At 43.9% G+C, this 16,744-nt stretch overlaps 1 protein-coding gene and 1 long non-coding RNA gene across 2 annotated transcripts in view; one reads left to right on the top strand and one right to left on the bottom strand.

The window, feature by feature from the left end:
- LHFPL4 (LHFPL tetraspan subfamily member 4) overlaps positions 1–11,305 on the bottom strand; it is a 30,387-nt gene extending 19,082 nt beyond the window's left edge. Inside the window, exon 1 of the mRNA XM_040492060.1 lies at positions 9,778–11,305. Coding sequence (XP_040347994.1) covers positions 9,778–10,183 — 406 coding nt within the window. The 5' untranslated portion in view covers positions 10,184–11,305. The remainder of the gene's footprint in view (positions 1–9,777) is intronic.
- Positions 11,306–11,433: 128 nt separating this feature from the next.
- LOC121041298 (uncharacterized) overlaps positions 11,434–16,744 on the top strand; it is a 39,400-nt gene continuing 34,089 nt past the window's right edge. Inside the window, exon 1 of the long non-coding RNA XR_005795655.1 lies at positions 11,434–11,846. This is a non-coding gene — a long non-coding RNA (uncharacterized LOC121041298). The remainder of the gene's footprint in view (positions 11,847–16,744) is intronic.

Genomic DNA, 16,744 nt, shown 5'->3' with positions numbered 1-16,744 from the left:
TGTGTGTGTGTATATATATATATATATATATATATATATATATATGTAGTGTGTGTGTGTGTATATATATATATATACTACCTGGGTGTCTCAGTGGGTTAAGCCTCCGACTCATGATTTAGGCTCAGGTCATGATCTCTTGGGCTCTGCATTGACACCGCGAATTCTGCTTAGGATTCTCTCTCTCCCTCTCTCTCTGCCCCTCCACTGCTTGCATGTGCTCTCTCTCTCAAAATAAAAAGATAAACTTTAAACAAAGTTTTAAAAAAGAAATATATATATAAGCTGACAGTTTACAGAAAAGATATATATAAAAAGTGTTTACTTCATTCATAATAAGAGAAAGGCAAATTACTACTATAAGAGAGTATTTTGGGGGCACCTGGGTGGCTCAGTCAGTTGAATGTCTGACTCTTGGTTTTGGCTCAAGTCATGATTTCTTGGCTCATGAGACCAAGTCCTGCATCAGGCTCTATGCTGAGCATGGAGCCTGCTTGGGATTCTCTCTCCCTCTTTTTGCCCCTCCCCTGCTTGCGCTCTCTCTCTCTCTCTCTCAAAAATAAAATAAGTAAACATTAAAAAAAAAATTTAAGAGTATTTTTTTACCCATCAGGTTGGCAAAAAATAAAATATATGATAACACAATCAGTTGGCAATGATGTGGGGTAACAGGTACTTTTATACACTGCCACTGGGATTGTAACTCTGTACAACTTCTACAGAGGGCATTATGGCTGGATCTGTCAAAATTATAAATATACAGACCATTTAGTCCAGCAATTCTGCTCTAGGTCTTTATTTTATCCTTATATGTATGTATCAAATTGTTTATATACAACATTATCCACTGAAATATTGTTATAGCAAAATATCATAAACAACTTAAATATTGATTAAATAACTGATGGCACATCTATACAAGAGTATATTATGCAGCTCTTAAGAAAAAGTAGCTCTTTAGGGGTGCCTGGGTGACTTAGTCGGTTAAGCATCTGACTTGATTTTGGCTCAGGTTATGACCTCATAGTCTGTGAGATTGAGCCCCATGTCAGGCTCTGCACTGACAGAGTGGAGACTGCTTGGGATTCTCTCTCTCCATCTTTCTCTGCCCTCCCAACCCCGTCTCTCAAAATGAATAAATAAACATTTTTTTTAAAGTAGCTCTTTATACACTAAAATGGAAAAATCTTAACAGTTGGGTGTGGTAAAAGCGGTGGAATGTGATATCTGAGATTAGGACATAAAAGGCAATGTGATGCAGTGCCTGGGTGGCTTAGTCAGTTAAGTGTCCCACTCTTGATTTCAGCTCAGGTCTTGACCTCAGGGTCGTGAGTTCAAGCTCTGCATTGAGCTCTGCACTGGACGTGAAGCTTATTTAAAAAAAATTTTTTTTTTAATTTAAAAAGGCAATGTGATGAGCAAAACAATCTTAAAAAGGAATATGGTTGGAGGAATCACACTCCCTGATTTGAAAAGTCACTACAAAACAACAGTCATCAGGACAGTCTGCTACTGGCATAAGAACAGACATATAGATCAATGGAATAGAATAGAGTCCAGAAATGAACCCATGTATCTATGGTTAATTGATTTTTGACAAGGGTGCCAAGAGCATTCGAGAAAAAATAATCTTTTCAATAAATGGTGCTGGGACAACAGGATTGCTACATGCAAAAGGATGCTGGGTCCTTCCTTACCTTACCTCATATATAAAAATTAACTCAAATGGATCAGAGATCTAAATGGGAGAATTGAAACCATAAAACCCCTAGGTAAAAACACAGAGGTAAGTTTTTTGTACCTTGGATTTGCAAAGGATTCTTAGCTATGACACCAAAAGCACAAGAACCACAAGAAAAAAAGATAAGATAAGCTGGATTTTATACAAATTAAAAACTTTTGTGTTTCAAAGGAAACTATCAAGAGAGACAAAAGACAGCCATGGAATGGAAGAAAACATTTGCAAATCATATACCTGATAAGGGATTTATATCTAAACTATACAAAGAACTCTTTCCACCCAATAATAAAAAAAGAAAAATAACTCAATTAAGAAATGGACAACGGATCTGAATAGATATTTCTCCAAAAAAGATAATACAAGTGGTCGATAAGCACAGGAAACCATGAATAATTAGAGAAACACAAATCAAAACCACAATGAGATACCAGTTCACACCTGGTAGGATGGCTATAACTTAAACAGTCAGATAATAAGTGTTGATGAAAATATGAAGAAATAAGAACCCTCATACAGTGTTGGTGGGAATACACAATAGTACTGCCACTTTGGAAAACAATCTGGCAGTTCCTCAAAATGTTAAATATAGAGTTGCCATTTGAGCCAGCAATTCCACTCCTAAGTATATACCCAAGAGAAATGAAAACGTGCATCCATGCAAAAAACTTGTACACAAATGTTCATAGCAGCATTCTTCATAATAGCCCCAAAGTCACAACAACCCAAATGTCAATCAACTAATGAATGAATAAACAAAATGTGGTCTATCCATACAATGCAACATTATGGCCATAAAATGGAATGAAGTACTGATATATGCTATAACATGAATGAACCTTGAAAACATGCTAAGTGAAAGAAGCCAGTTGCCAAAACCACATAATGTAAGATCCCATTGATATGAAGAACAGGCCAATACAGAGAGACAGAAAGTCAATTAGTGGTTGTTCAAAGGCTGGGGAGGTTGGATAGGTGCTTTGTGGGATGATACCCAAAGGGTATAAGGCTTCTTCTTGAGGTACTGACAATACCCTGAAGTTGATTGAGGTAATGATTATACAACTCTATGAATATGCTAAAAACCACTGAATTATACATTTCCTATGGATGAACTGTATGACGTATCAGTTATATCACAATAAAACTGTTGCCAAAAAGAAAGGTTAAGCGATACAGCTTCTTCCTTTCTCCCCCTTTCTCGGATCACTCATTCTGGGGGCTTCTGCCAACACATGAGGGTACTTAGAAGTGGATCCTCCAGCCCCAGTCAACCTGAGATGACCACAGCCCCCAATGAGGTCTTGGTTGTAATATCAGGAGCAACCTTGAACCAGAACTGCCCATCTAAGCTGCTCCACATTCCTGTGACTCACAGAAACTGAGATAATACTGGTTACTTTAAGCAACTAAGTTTTGGAGTAATTTGTTATACAGCTATAGATAACTAATAAGCCATTTTTGTAAAAAAAAAATTGTTTGCATTTGCTTGTATTTTGTGAGATTTCTTGGAAAGGATACTCAAGAAAATGGTGATAGGGGTTATCCCAGAGAATTCTGAGAGGATCATTGGGGAATGAGGGCAGGAAGGAAGATTGATGTCTGATTGTATACCTTTTTTACCTTTGAATTTTGTATCATGTGCATGTATTAATTATTCTCCAAAAAACTTTTAACAACTATATACCAACAGATAGTCTGCAAACTCCCTACCATGGCTTAGAAGGCTCCATGATCTAGCTTCCCTTTCTGAACACTCACTACTCCTTGCCCTAATTGCTGGTAGTTCCCAAAACACACCAGGCCATTACCCATCCTCATGCCTAGGATCATACTGTTTCTTCTCCCTGGATGCCCTTCTCCCTCCTCCCTATCCTCTATCAAATGCTGCGACTTTTTTGGAAGACTTCCCTGGCTGTCCTTAACTGTGTCGGAAGTCCCCTTTGTGCTCCTAGAATACCCTGTGCTTGACTCAGTCATTTCATGTGTCATGCACGAAGTGATGATCTGTCTTCTTTCCTGCCTCTCCCATTACTCTGTGAGCAGACTGGCAGCAAGGACCCTTACTACAGATCCCCAGAGCCTAGCATGGGGCTTAACACACAGGGGAGGCTGTCAGTAAAGGAATGTTGTGAGAAAGAAAGGAAAGGTGTAGGGAGAGAGGGTGGAAAAAAGGAAAGAAGGAAGGAAGGGACAGTTGGGGGAGGAAGAAAGACAATGGAGTGGGGGAAGAAAGAAATCCCCCTAATGTGCTCAGCGGGACATACACATACAACAAAGATGTATGTACTGGGGGTGCTTGGGTGGCTCAGTTGGTTAAGTATCCGACTTCAGCTCAGGTCATGATCTCTTGGTTCGTGAGTTCGAGCCTCGCATCAGGCTCTGTGCTGACAGCTCAGAGCCTGGAACCTGCTTCAGATTCTGTGTCTCCCTCTCTCTCTGCCCCTCCCCTGCTCTCACTCTGTCTCTGTCTTTCTCTCTCTTTCAAAAATAAATAAACATTAAAAAAATTAAAACAAAGATGTATGGGATGAATAAAATCCCAAACCAAATCTGAAACAAACCCCAAAGAAATGGGGAGGAGTCTGGATACACACTCTAAGGCTGGGAAGGCTGGAAGGTGCTCACCTCAGGATCACCAACCCCCTGCTGCCATCCCCACCTTCAGTCTCCCCAACACCCACCCACACCACCTCCCACGTCCTATTCCCTGCGGTGACTCCAGCACCCAGGCAGTGCCTGACGCTGAGTACTGAATGAATTGTGGTCAGAATCATCTCCCTTCTGTGGAAAGAAGAGCCTCACTCTGTGACATGAACTTGTCTCTTCTCTCTGGGACTAGGTTTTTTCATCTGTAAAATGAGGCAGTTGGGACAGCTGATTTGTAAGACCCTTTTCAGCTGACTGTTAATGACTTCTCGTGGCCTTTGATCATCCCAGCAATCCAAACTCTCCCACCTGAGCAGCAAGAGCTCCTCCCAAGATGCTCTTCACTCAGACTATGTCACAGGAATGACATAACCATTTATTGAGTGCCTGTTGTACACTAGGAACACATTCAGTGATTTACACCCAACATTGTGTTTATTTCTTTCTACCACTTCTGAGATAAGTACAGTAATAATCTCCCCAAGGCACCTGGCTGGCTCAGTCAGTGGAACATTCAACTCTTGATCCCCGGGTTGAGTTCTAGCCCCATGCTGGGTATAGAGATTACTTAAAAATGAAATCTTAAAAAATAATAATAATCTCTTTTTTACAGAAAAGAAAACTGAGACACAGAGAGGAAACCCACTTATACAGGGGCACACGTCTGGGAAGGAACAGAGAGAGAATTCTAAGTCCTCTGCTCTAAACCACTACCCTACTCTGCCCCCTCGGACTCTCAACCAGGCTTCCAGCCTGCGTCTCTACTCCAGCCAGCAACCCCCACTTGGCTAACCTCACCCAGCCCACAGGTAAACACTGGGTAGAGAGAGCTGACAGAGAGCTGACAGCCGTACCTTGTAATTTCTGTATTCCTCCCCCAGGTTCCAATTTGGTGGTAAGAAGAGGTACTAGATCCATTTAGACTTGCATTAAGTTTCAGCTCCACCTTTTGCCAGAAGTGTGACCTTTGGGCAAGTCGCTTCAACAGATGAAGAGTAAATGACATAATGGATATGAAAATGTCTAGCCCGGAAGCTGGCACATTGTGTGTTCTCTCTAAGTAGGAAAGACCAGGTAAAGAGTAGCAGAGATACCATGAGAAGTGACCACTAACTCCATGAAGAGCCACGTGGGTCTTACAGCCTCTCCACTTAACATTCGAGTCTTATGCCAAAAACCTCCCACCACTGCTCCCATCATTAATGCTCCTTTATAAATCCTTCATAAATCCTTGGGCTTTAGAGTCAGACAGACCAAGTTACAATCCTAGTTCTGCCACTTATCATCTTGGACAAATGAATCCTCTTTGAGGCGCAGTGTTCTCATCTACAAAATAGTAATAATAGTACCTACTGCATAGACTGTTGTGAGGATTAAATAATAGTATGCATGTAAATGTTTATTTATTTTTATTTTCTTATTTTTTAAGTCAGCTCCACGCCCAGTGCAGAGCTCAATGCAGGGCTTGAATTCACGACCCCGAGCTCAAGACCTGAGCTGAGATCAAGAGTTGGACACTTAACCGACTGAGCCACCTAGGCGTCCCCTGCATATAAATGTTTACATGGCCGAGCATACAATGAAGGCTCAGAAATGTTAACTATTTTTCCAAAATAATAATAATAGCTGTAGTAGCTTTGAACTGCTTACTGATTAAAGTCCAAATATCCGACACAGTATTCAGAGATTGGCACACTGTAACCCCGTCATTTCTTCCTCACCTCTCCTCCCACTGCTCCCCTATATGGATGTCACACTCAAGGCTGATGTGACTTTCTCACTTCTGTGTCTCTGCCCATGGTCTTCCTCTCCATTCAGAATGTTCTCCCACACCTCACACCCGTCCACACCCTCACTTTCCACTCAAGCCTCACCTGCCAACTAAAGGGCCACCTCCTCAAGTGCCCTGGGTTTCCACAGCATTTATGATCCAGCATATATTAGTGCTCAGACCCTCCAGAGTGAGGCTTCTTTCTGTACCTGTCTTATCAGAGGTCACACTTTATTTCCCTTTTTAGGAAGTGACCTGTCTCCACTATCCGTCAATGTGGGCATGTGACTGAGGCCTTAGACAAAGTCACATTGGTTAACTAAGTGATGAACCTGTGGCCAAAGGCTGAGCCAATGAGAATCAGCCCTGAAATTTTGCTGGAACCACTAACAGATGTCCTTTTCCCACAGGCATTGCTAGGCTAAAGCAGTATAAACTCAGAGCTGCTAGTAGCCTTATTTATCACCTTCAAGAGAGAAGTGGACTTTAAAATGATGGAACCAAGAAATGGAGACAGACCTATTCTAAATGGCATTATTTGAGTGTCTGGATCCATCTCTGCTTGAAGCAAGATAGTATTTTTTTTTTTTTTAGGATTTTATTTTTAAGTAATCTTTATAACCCAACATGGGGCTTGAAGTCACAACCCTGAGATCAAGAATCACACAGTATACCAGCTGAGCCAGCCAGGCACCCCTGAGGCAAGATACTCTTGACTTTTAAGTTATGTGAGCCAAAACCCCACCCTCTTTATTTTATTTTATTTTTATTTATTTAAGCCATCTTGAGTTGGGTTTCTGTCACTTGTCATTGAATGAATACTGCCCAGTATAGCGATCCAACTAGATGGTAAGCTTCCTGAGAGCGAGAATTGCACTGTATAGCCTAAATCCCTGGAGACCAGGATGATCTCGGTATTGCAGCAGCTAGCACAGGGATGATCACAGAATAAGTAAAGAATAAATAAAGGAATAGGTATCTTTACATCTTCCCAATAGTTCAGTGTTCTGCACTTAGAAGAGTCTAAATAGGGGTGCCTGGGTGGCTCAGTTGGCTAAGCATCTGACTTCAGCCCAGGTATGATCTCACAGTTCATGAGTCTGAGCTCCACAGTGCTGAGCCTGCTTGGGATTCTCTCTCTCTCTCTCTCTCTCTCTCTCTCTCTCTCCCTCTTTCTCTCTGCTTTTTCCCCACTTGTTCTCTCTCTCTCTCTCAAAAATAAATAAATAAACTTTTAAAAAAGAGCCTAAAATACTTGAATAAAAGTTCACTTGAACAAGAATTCTAATTCTTACCTGATATAAACAAGGCCCTTTACTGCTCTGTGGTTCCTCTGAGAGTGACCGATTTCTTACTTTCTGAATAAAATGATCTTGGTGAAAGAGTTGTTTTAGGAGACCCACAGGCCTGAAAGAGATACTTTCAATCCACTAATGTAACTGGTTAGTCTCCCACTGTAAGGGTGACAAAACTTAGATTTAAGCTAAAAACAAGTGCTTAATATTGCAGGGTGAATCACCCAGACAAAGTCAGACAAGACCCTATCCCATGACTCACAGTCCAGTGCTCTGGCTTCTGTCCTGTTGTCACTTTATTAAACAAAGTGGATCAGTCACTTACCCAGAGAACTCAGAAATCTCTAAGCAAAATGGAATAAACTGTTCAACTCTGCTAACTGGCCTCCTCAGCCCTCAGGTGGGGCAACAACACAAGGGAAAGAGCACCGGGCTGGGAGTCAAGACCTAGTTTACTCCACTACTGGCTGTGTGACTTTGGGTCAGACCTTTTCTCTAGTTTTAATCTCCTCTCTTTAAAATGGAAGGGTTGGGAGGGTGGGGTTTGAAGGAGCTTATCTCTATGATCCCTGAAATTCTATAATTACACAAGGTTATTGGACACTTCATCAAATCCCAAAGATTAAACCCACATAAATTATAGAGACTTGGAAGGTCAAGAGGTCAGCAACCCATCTGCAGACTCCAAATTAAGGCTGAGGAACTGAGAATTCCAGATGAGAATATATTCTTTCCCGCTTGCTTTTGGAGAAAATAGAATGAAAATAGATAAAATCACCTCTGGGTACCATGGAGAAATATGGAGAGATATCTCCCACACACTACAATTCTTCTTCCTCAACTTCAAAGGTCCTAAAAGACCCACATCTAAGTAGATGGAGTGAGACAGATTTGAAACAAGCTCATTAGAATGTCTTCCTCTGAATTAACACAGCTTTCTTCAAAGTAGTCCTTTTGAGAGTAGAGAAAACCCTTCCAATGGGACAGTAATTCCTCTCTCTACTTGTAAAAGTCCTCTTGGGGAAGCAAACCAGCCTCATGATTTTGCCTTCATACCTTGGCTCTCATCACAGGTGACAACTCCCAATTTGATCACCTATTGTATTTTCTATACTTGGCCCTAAGTGACTTTCAGCCATTTCCAAAAGTCATATTCTTCCTTTAAAAGATGGAGGTTTCCGTCAATGATGATGTTCAAGAGAACACACCTCACACTCCAAATGTTTTGAGCAGTGGAATTATCAGCAAGTGATATAACACCTCCTGTAGGGAGTCTCTTTTGAAGAGGCTCACACTTGTTGAATGCCCTGAGGTACTTATTTTGAAAGACCATCTCTACTGCACCTCATCACATTTTCCCTTCTCTTTCTCATCCCTGGAGAGCTCCAAACTTTTCCTAGCCCTCCTCCCCCATTCCTGTTATATCTTGGCCTTTCCCCAGCCCAACTTTCTTCCCTGCCTGCAATTAGGCAAATACCCAAGTTGCTGAATCTTCAAAATCTGCCTTCGATCAAAAGATAGGTGGGGATGGGGACACTAATGGATCCTGGAATACGGTCTCAGCAGTTCCTATTTCCAAAAGTCCCTTCTCTGGTTCTTAGGGTAAGATGTCTGTCCTAGCTAAACATTTCAAAGGGTCTCAGGGACTCATTCCCATTGGGCATAGTACCAGAACCTTTCCTGCATTGGGTGAGGGTAGGAGGTGGAGATCTGCCCTCCCAAGACCTCCATGTTGCCAAATTCTGTCAACCACCCACATTTCAAACACTAGATAGACACTACAGACAACCTCCTATTACCTTCCTTTATCTTAATATAGAACTTTAAAGTTTACAAGATACTATTTCATTTGTTCTTGGAATCTTCTCCATTTTTTTACAGATGAGGAAACCCAGCCTCAGAGAAATAAAGTGAAACACCCAAGTTGATAATGTCACCAAGATAAAGGTCAAAGTTACATCTCTTGATTTCCCTCATCTCATGCTTTTCCTGATACAACAGAAATTGCTCGCTCCTAGAGTAACTCCTCGTTCAGATAATTATCTCCCTTAAGACAGCCAAAAGAGACTCTCAGAGACTGTAACATAACACTAACCCATCACGAAATGCAGTCTGCCCATATCCAAGCACACACATTCAAAGACCCAGTTCTAAGGCTCTACCTCCTGCTCCCAGGTGTCTCTCTCTCATAAATCCCCTCCCCAGTGGCTGCCAAGGAGGTGTGTCTTTGGATAGAAGAGCAGAATCTATCTCTGACCCCTCCAAGAAGAGGTCCTGGAAGGGGTCAGAGGGTTCTAGGGATCCCATCCCCACCTCTCCCCTACCTGCCAAGAGCTGCATCCAGGCGCAGATCTTGTAGACCGTGGCCGTGTTGCAGAAGAAGAAAAGCGCAAAGCAGGTGATACAGCCGAGGATCAGCACCATGGAGAGCAGCACGAAGAAGGCGGCTGCCTTGAAGGCGCCGGACGGGATGGTGCTGAAGTCGGTGAACGAGCCGCGGCAGGTAAGCTCGCGGCCCGCCAGCCCGCTGCCCACACAGTAGTGGAAGAGGCCGAAGTAGCCAGGCTTGGGGGTGCTCACGCTGTCGCCCACCCAGTAGGGCTGGATGAAGACCACCACGTTGATGATGGCGAAGCAGATGGTGAAGATGGCCCATAGCACGCCGATGGCCCGCGAGTTCCGCATGTAGTGCTCATGGTAGAGCTTGGAGGCCTCCTGCGAGGGCAGCATGGTGCCCGGGGGCGGGGCCGGCGGCGGCGACGGCGGCTGGCGGGGGCCGCCGGCCCGGGACCGACCGCCGGCTGCCGGGCTGACGGGCGGGCGGGAGCTGGGGACGCACGCGAGAAGCTGCCCTGAGCCAAAGAACTCTCGGGGCGGAGCCTGGGGCGGAGCTGGGGGGAATCAGGGGGTAGTATGGAAGAGCTAGGAGAGGGTCCTGAGTGTTGGGGCGGTGTCTAGAGGGGGCAAAGATCTCCGATTGGACCTAGGAAGAGGCCATGTGAAAGTTGGGGGGTTGGGATGGGGGGGGATGGGATGTGGATATGGGAGATGGAAGTGGGGGCTGACTAGAAAGTGGTCATGGGGGTGTTGGGAAGGGGGTCTGGGGACCAGAATTGAGGGAGTAGGAGGGGACCATGGAGAGATAGAATGGAAGCTGAGGACCGGTATTGGGATATATTAACAGAGGCGCTGTAAATAGGGAGCTTGGAAGGGAATTGGGGGACAGGTATTAGGGGTAAAAGGTTTGGTATTGGGTGTCTAGAAAAGCGCTGTGGAGAGGGGGGGGTTGGTGCTTCTATAAGGGGATAAGAAGGGGATACACAGGGGCCTGGGAAGGTGATAATGGGGGCTGGGACAGGGAGGGTGAAGTGCAGGAATCAGGATGAGGCTAGTGGGGAGTCGGGCGCTGGGACTGCAGAGTCTGAACACGGGGCAGGGGTTTTGGGGGGTCCCCTAGAAGACAGGACTGGATGTAGGCTGGGGGGAGCCTAGGATTGGCGGGCCAGGGCTAAGGAGAGAGGTTTTCCAGGCCAAGGGGACGAGGGACCAGGGCCGGCAGACAGCTCGGGCCTCGAGGGGCGGGCAGTGGGCAGGGGCTATCCCTGGGGCGCTGGGGAGCTACCGGGCCAGGGTAGGGCCGGAGGTGGGGGTGGGGGGCGGCTGCCCGGCTCCCAGGCCGGACGCGCGCGGAGGCTGCGGCCGCAGGAACGGGGTGCAGGGAGACCAACCTGGGCCCGGTCCAGAGCAGTGGGTCCGGGACTGGCACGGCCTAGGCGCCCCGGCTCGGCGCTCCCAGCAGCGGCTGCCTCGGCCCAGGAGGCGGCCTCGGCGCGGCCTCCATCTTGCTCGGGTTCTCCCCGGGGCGCGTTCCCGCGCCGAGGCGCGCGCTCTCGTGCACCGGCGCGGCTTGGCGGAGGCGCGCTCCCGCCGCCAGCGTGCGGGGCGGGGCGGAACGGGGGAGGGGCGCTCCAGGTACCGGCAGTCAGTGTGAGGGGTGGGCACGGACCTAGGGGTCCCCCAGCTTGAGCAATAATCCCTTTATACAGTAGGTTCTCTGACTTGGGGGACCCCCTTCTTCCAACCTGAGCTGCGTGGCTGTGGATCCCCGCAGAGCGCGTGGGAATGGGGGAGGGGCGAACGGAGTATTTTGATAGGGTTTGAACTGCTCTCTTGCTCCCAGTACACCTTCCCTACAACCTAACAGTGCCTCAGGTTGCGCCATTACATTTCCAGCCCTTTGGGTCTTAGAGGCATTGAAGGTTCCCAGAGTCTCCTTGGAAACTGCCAACATCCCTGGGAGAGGGAACCCCCTAAAGTGTTAGCATCCCACGCCCGGGATAGGGATTCGTTGGCCACCAGCGGAAGGAGTTGGGCCTGGAGAACAAGATCCAGGGTGAGTATGGGGGAAAAGAGGGAAGGAGGCTGGGAACATGTCGGTTTCCCTCCCTACACTCTTCCGCGTACCTGCCATGAAGTGAGCACATCAATAAGATGTGTTAAAGAGCAAAGCGTCCTATTCCAAGCTCATGGTCAGGCCCAAGAACACCCTGGGGGCATTCCAAGGAAGCCAGTGAGGGTCATTTCTTTCCCTGAAGGGGAATAATTTTTGGCTTAAGATCTGCCAAGATGATATGGGTTGACACCCAGACAAACCCTGACTACTTATTTACTACCCCTGTGACCTTGCACTTGGGCTCTCTGAACCTGTTTCCCCACATCTAAAGTGGGCAGACTAAGCCCCAACTTCCCAAGCATGTAAGGGAAAGGGGTGGGGTTGAAAAGAATCTCTGTCAGTGGGTTCCAAACTCAACACCCTACACAGGGGCCAGTCTGATGAAATTTGCATCTATCTTCAGAAAAAAGTAATCATGTAACGTTGCCAACTGTCTTTTCCAGGAGAGACACTGTTGTTCTTCTTCTTCTTTCTTTTTTTCCTGAGATTATGTACTTCCTGCTTTCTTGGTGTAAAAATTCCTTTTTAAAGAAATGTTGATGATAGTTAATTTGTTCTTAAGTTTGTTTCATGATAGTTCTTTCTTAATGTCCTCATTTTGGCAAAATAAAAAATTGGTAGTGTTATTTTTCATCCCAAATTTTATTTTTTTTAGAAAAAAAAGTTTATTAAGAAGGCTTTGAAATAAAAAAAAAAAAAAAAAACCTCCTAAGGGTCACCTAGGTTAAGCATCCAATTCTTGATTTTGGCTTGGGTCATGATCTAGCCTGCATAGGGCTCCATGCTGACAGCGGGGAACCTGCTTGGAATTCTCTCTTCCCTTTTCTCTGCCCACCCCCCACACACGTGCGTGCTCTCTCTCTCTCTCTCTTTCTCAAAATAAGTAAATAAACTCTAAGTAAATAAAACACGATACAGTTTTCTAAACCTTTCAGTCAGTTCAGCAAATATGTAATCAGCAATTTAGCTGTGTAAGATTAAAGATCTGTTACTTTATTTAAAATAAAACAGGGGCGCCTGGGTGGCGCAGTCGGTTAAGCGTCCGACTTCAGCCAGGTCACGATCTCGCGGTCCGTGAGTTCGAGCCCCGCGTTGGGCTCTGGGCTGATGGCTCGGAGCCCGGAGCCTGTTTCCGATTCTGTGTCTCCCTCTCTCTCTGCCCCTCCCCCGTTCATGCTCTGTCTCTCTCTGTCCCAAAAATAAATAAACGTTGAAAAAAAAATTAAAAAAAAATAAAATAAAATATATTTCAGCTCTTTAAATTTATTCCATAAAGTACATATTTCCCTATAAATTATCTTTCTCAATGTGGCCTCTTCTCTCCCTCTAGTTGTGTGGAGTTTATCCTGTCAGTTCTCAGGTTGATTTCTTGGTTATTCAGAATGATTTGATAGTTATCTGGCTGTGTTGGAAGAATGAGTTGAGCCTAGGGTCCTCCTACCAGGCTGCCATCTCTCTATCCCAAATTTTAAAACAAAATGATGAGGCCCATGAAATGGGCTCCACAATTTGGGCAACTCAGACTCATATGAGATCATGTCATCTGAGCACAGGGTGCTCGGTAAATTTGGTTTCCCCTCCATTGGTTCCTTGTAGAGGGCATCCTGACTGTTTCCTGAGAATCCTAAGATCCTAGAATCAAGGGGTTGTATAGAGAGTCTAATTCTACACCTTCTCCCACTGGGCAGACAGAGAACAGAAGCCAAAGAAGGGACTGACTTGAACAAAGAGGGGGATTGATCCTGCCAACTGACTGATCAGCCTGAATCATTTATTCACCCATGCAATAAATAAGTGAATGTCTTCTGTAATGTGCTGCACAGCACTGTTATAGCCTTGGGATGAGATGGTAGGTAAAACGGATGTGATCCTCGCCCTCCTGGACCTCACAACTTCATGGGGAGAAAGTATTGGGAGGAGGAGAACATCATCCTCAAAGTCTCTTTTTGTGGGTGCTCCTGGTTTGGTTACTATTCTGAACATAAGTTACTAGAGCCAGAAGCTCCATCTTTTCTCCTTACTCTTGAATTATTGCCTTTTTTTTCCCCTCCTTTACTGCTGAGCCAAGCTAGTCAGTTCAGAGTAAAAACCAAAAAAGTCCACTCACCACTCTTTTTTTAATGTCTGGTTTTTATTTAATTTATTTTTTTATTTTACATCCAAGTTAGTTAGCATATAGTGCAACAATGATTTCAGGACTAGATTCCTTAATGCCACTCACCCATTTAGCCCATCCCCCCTCCCACTACCCCTCCAGTAACCCTCAGTTTGTTCTCCATATTTAAGTCTCCTATGTTTTTGTCCCCCCGCCCCATTTTTATTTTATTTTTGCTTCCCTTCCCTTATGTTCTTCTGTTTTGTATTTTAAAGTCCTCATATGAGTGAAGTCATAGGATATTTGTCTTTCTCTGACTGATTTTGCTTAGCATAATACCCTCTAGTTCCATCCACATAGTTGGAAATGGCAAGATTTCATTCTTTTTGATTTCCAAGGAATACTCCACTATATATATATACCACATCTTCTTTATCCATTCATCCATGGATGGACATTTGGGCTCTTTCCATACTTTGTCTATTGTCAATAGTGCTGCTATAAACATTGGGGTGAATGTGCCCCTTTGAATCAGCACACCTGTATCCCTTGGATAAATGCCTAGTCGTGCAATTGCTGGGTCATAGGGTAGTTCTATTTTTAATTTTTTGAGGAACCTCCATACTGTTTCCCAGAGTGGCTGCACCAGTTTGCATTCCCACCAGCGCAAAAGAGATCCTCTCTCTCTGCATCCTTGCCAACATCTGCTGTTGCCTGAGTTGTTAATGTTAGCCATTCTGACAGGTGTGAAGTGGTATCTCATTGTGGTTTTAATTTGTATGTCTCTGATGATGAGTGATGTCAAGTATTTTTCCATGTGTCTGTTAGCCATCTGGATGTCTTTGGAAAAGTGTCTATTCATGTCTTTTGCCCATTTCTTCACTGGATTATTTGTTTTTTGGGTGTTGAGTTTGATAAGTTCTTTATAGGTTTTGGATACTAACCCTTTATCTGATATGTCTTTGCAAATATCTTCTCCCATTCCATCGGTTGCCTTTTAGTTTTGCTGATTGTTTCCTTTGCTGTGCAGAAGTTTTTATTTTGATGAGGTCCCAATAGTTCATGTTTGCTTTGGTTTCCCTTGCCTCCGGAGACATGTTGAATAAGAAGTTGCTGCGGCCGAGGTCAAAGAGGTTTTGCCTGCTTTCTCCTCAAGGATTTTGATGGCTTCCTGTCTTACATTGAGGTCTTTCATCCATTTTGAGTTTATTTTTGTGTATGGTGTAAGAAAGTGGTCCAGGTTCATTTTTCTGCATGTCGTTCGTTGTCCAGGTTTCCCAGCACCACTTGCTGAAGAGAGTGTCTTTATTCCATTGGATATTCTTTCCTGCTTTGTCAAAGATTAGTTGGCTATACATTTGTGGGTCCATTTCTGGGTTCTCTATTCTGTTTCATTGATCTGAATGTCTGTTCTTGTGCCAGTACCATACTGTCTTGATGATTACAGCTTTGTAATACAGCTTGAAGCACGGGATTGTGATTCCTCCAGGTTTGGTTTTCTTTTTCAGGATTGCTTTGGCTCTTCGGGGTATTTTCTGGTTCCATACAAATTTTAGGATTGTTTGTTCTAGCTCTGTGAAGAATGCTGGTGTTATTTTGATAAAGATTGCTTTGAATATGTTGATTGATTTGGGTAGTATTGACATTTTAACAATATTTGTTCTTCCTATCCAGGAGCATGGAATCTTTTTCCATTTTTTTTGTGTCTTCTTCAATTTCTTTTATAAGTTTTCTGTAGTTTTCAGTGTATAGATTTTTAACCTCTTTGGTTAGATTTATTCCTAGGTATTTTATGATTTTTGGTGCAATTGTAAATGGGATCGATTCCTTGATTTCTCTTTCTGTTGCTTCATTTTTGGTGTATAGGAATGCAACCAATTTCTGTGCATTGATTTTATATTCTGCAACTTTGCTGAATTCATGGATCAGTTCTAGCAGTTTTTTGGTGGAATCTTTTGGGTTTTCCATATAGAGTATCATGTCATCTGTGAAGAGTAAAAGTTTGACCTCCTCCTGGCCTATTGGATGCCTTTTATTTCTTTGTGTTGTCTGATGGCTGAGGCTAAGACTTCCAATACTGTGTTGAATAACAGTGGTGAGAGTGGACATCCCTGTCTTGTCCCTAACCTTAAGGGGAAAGCTCTCAGTTTTTCCCCATTGAGGATGATATTAGCATTGGGTCTTTCATATATGGCTTTTATGATCTTGAGGTATGATCCTTCTATCCCTACTTTCTTATGAGTTTTTATCAAGAAAGGATGCTGTATTTTGTCAAATGCTTTCTCTGCATCTATTGAGAGGATCGTGTGGTTCTTGTCCTTTCTTTGATTGATGTGAAGAATCATATTGATTGTTTTGTGGATATTGAACCAGCCCTGCATCCCAGGTATAAATCCCACTTGGTCATGGTGAATAACTTTTAAAATGTATTGTTGGATCCAGTTGGCTAGTATCTTTTTGAGGATTTTTGCATCCATGTTCATCAGGGAAATTGGACTATAGTTCTCCTTTTTAGTGGGATCTTTGGTTTTAGAATCAAGGTAATTCTGGCTTCACAGAAAGAGTTTGGAAGTTTTGCTTCCATTTCTATTTTTTTGGAACAGCTTCAAGAGAATAGGTGTTAACTCTTCCTTAAATGTTTGATAGAATTCCCCTGGAAAGCCATCTGGCCCTAGACTCTTGTTTTTTGGGAGATTTTTGATTACTAATTCAATTTCTTTACTGGTTATGGGTCTGTTCAAGT

This window comes from Herpailurus yagouaroundi, unplaced genomic scaffold, assembly GCF_014898765.1.
Source record: "Herpailurus yagouaroundi ecotype Mexico unplaced genomic scaffold, PumYag 183, whole genome shotgun sequence".
In the NCBI taxonomy this organism is placed as follows: Eukaryota; Metazoa; Chordata; class Mammalia; order Carnivora; family Felidae; genus Herpailurus; species Herpailurus yagouaroundi.
Note: the sequence above shows the minus strand (reverse complement) of the source record. Positions and strands in the feature narration are given on the sequence as shown.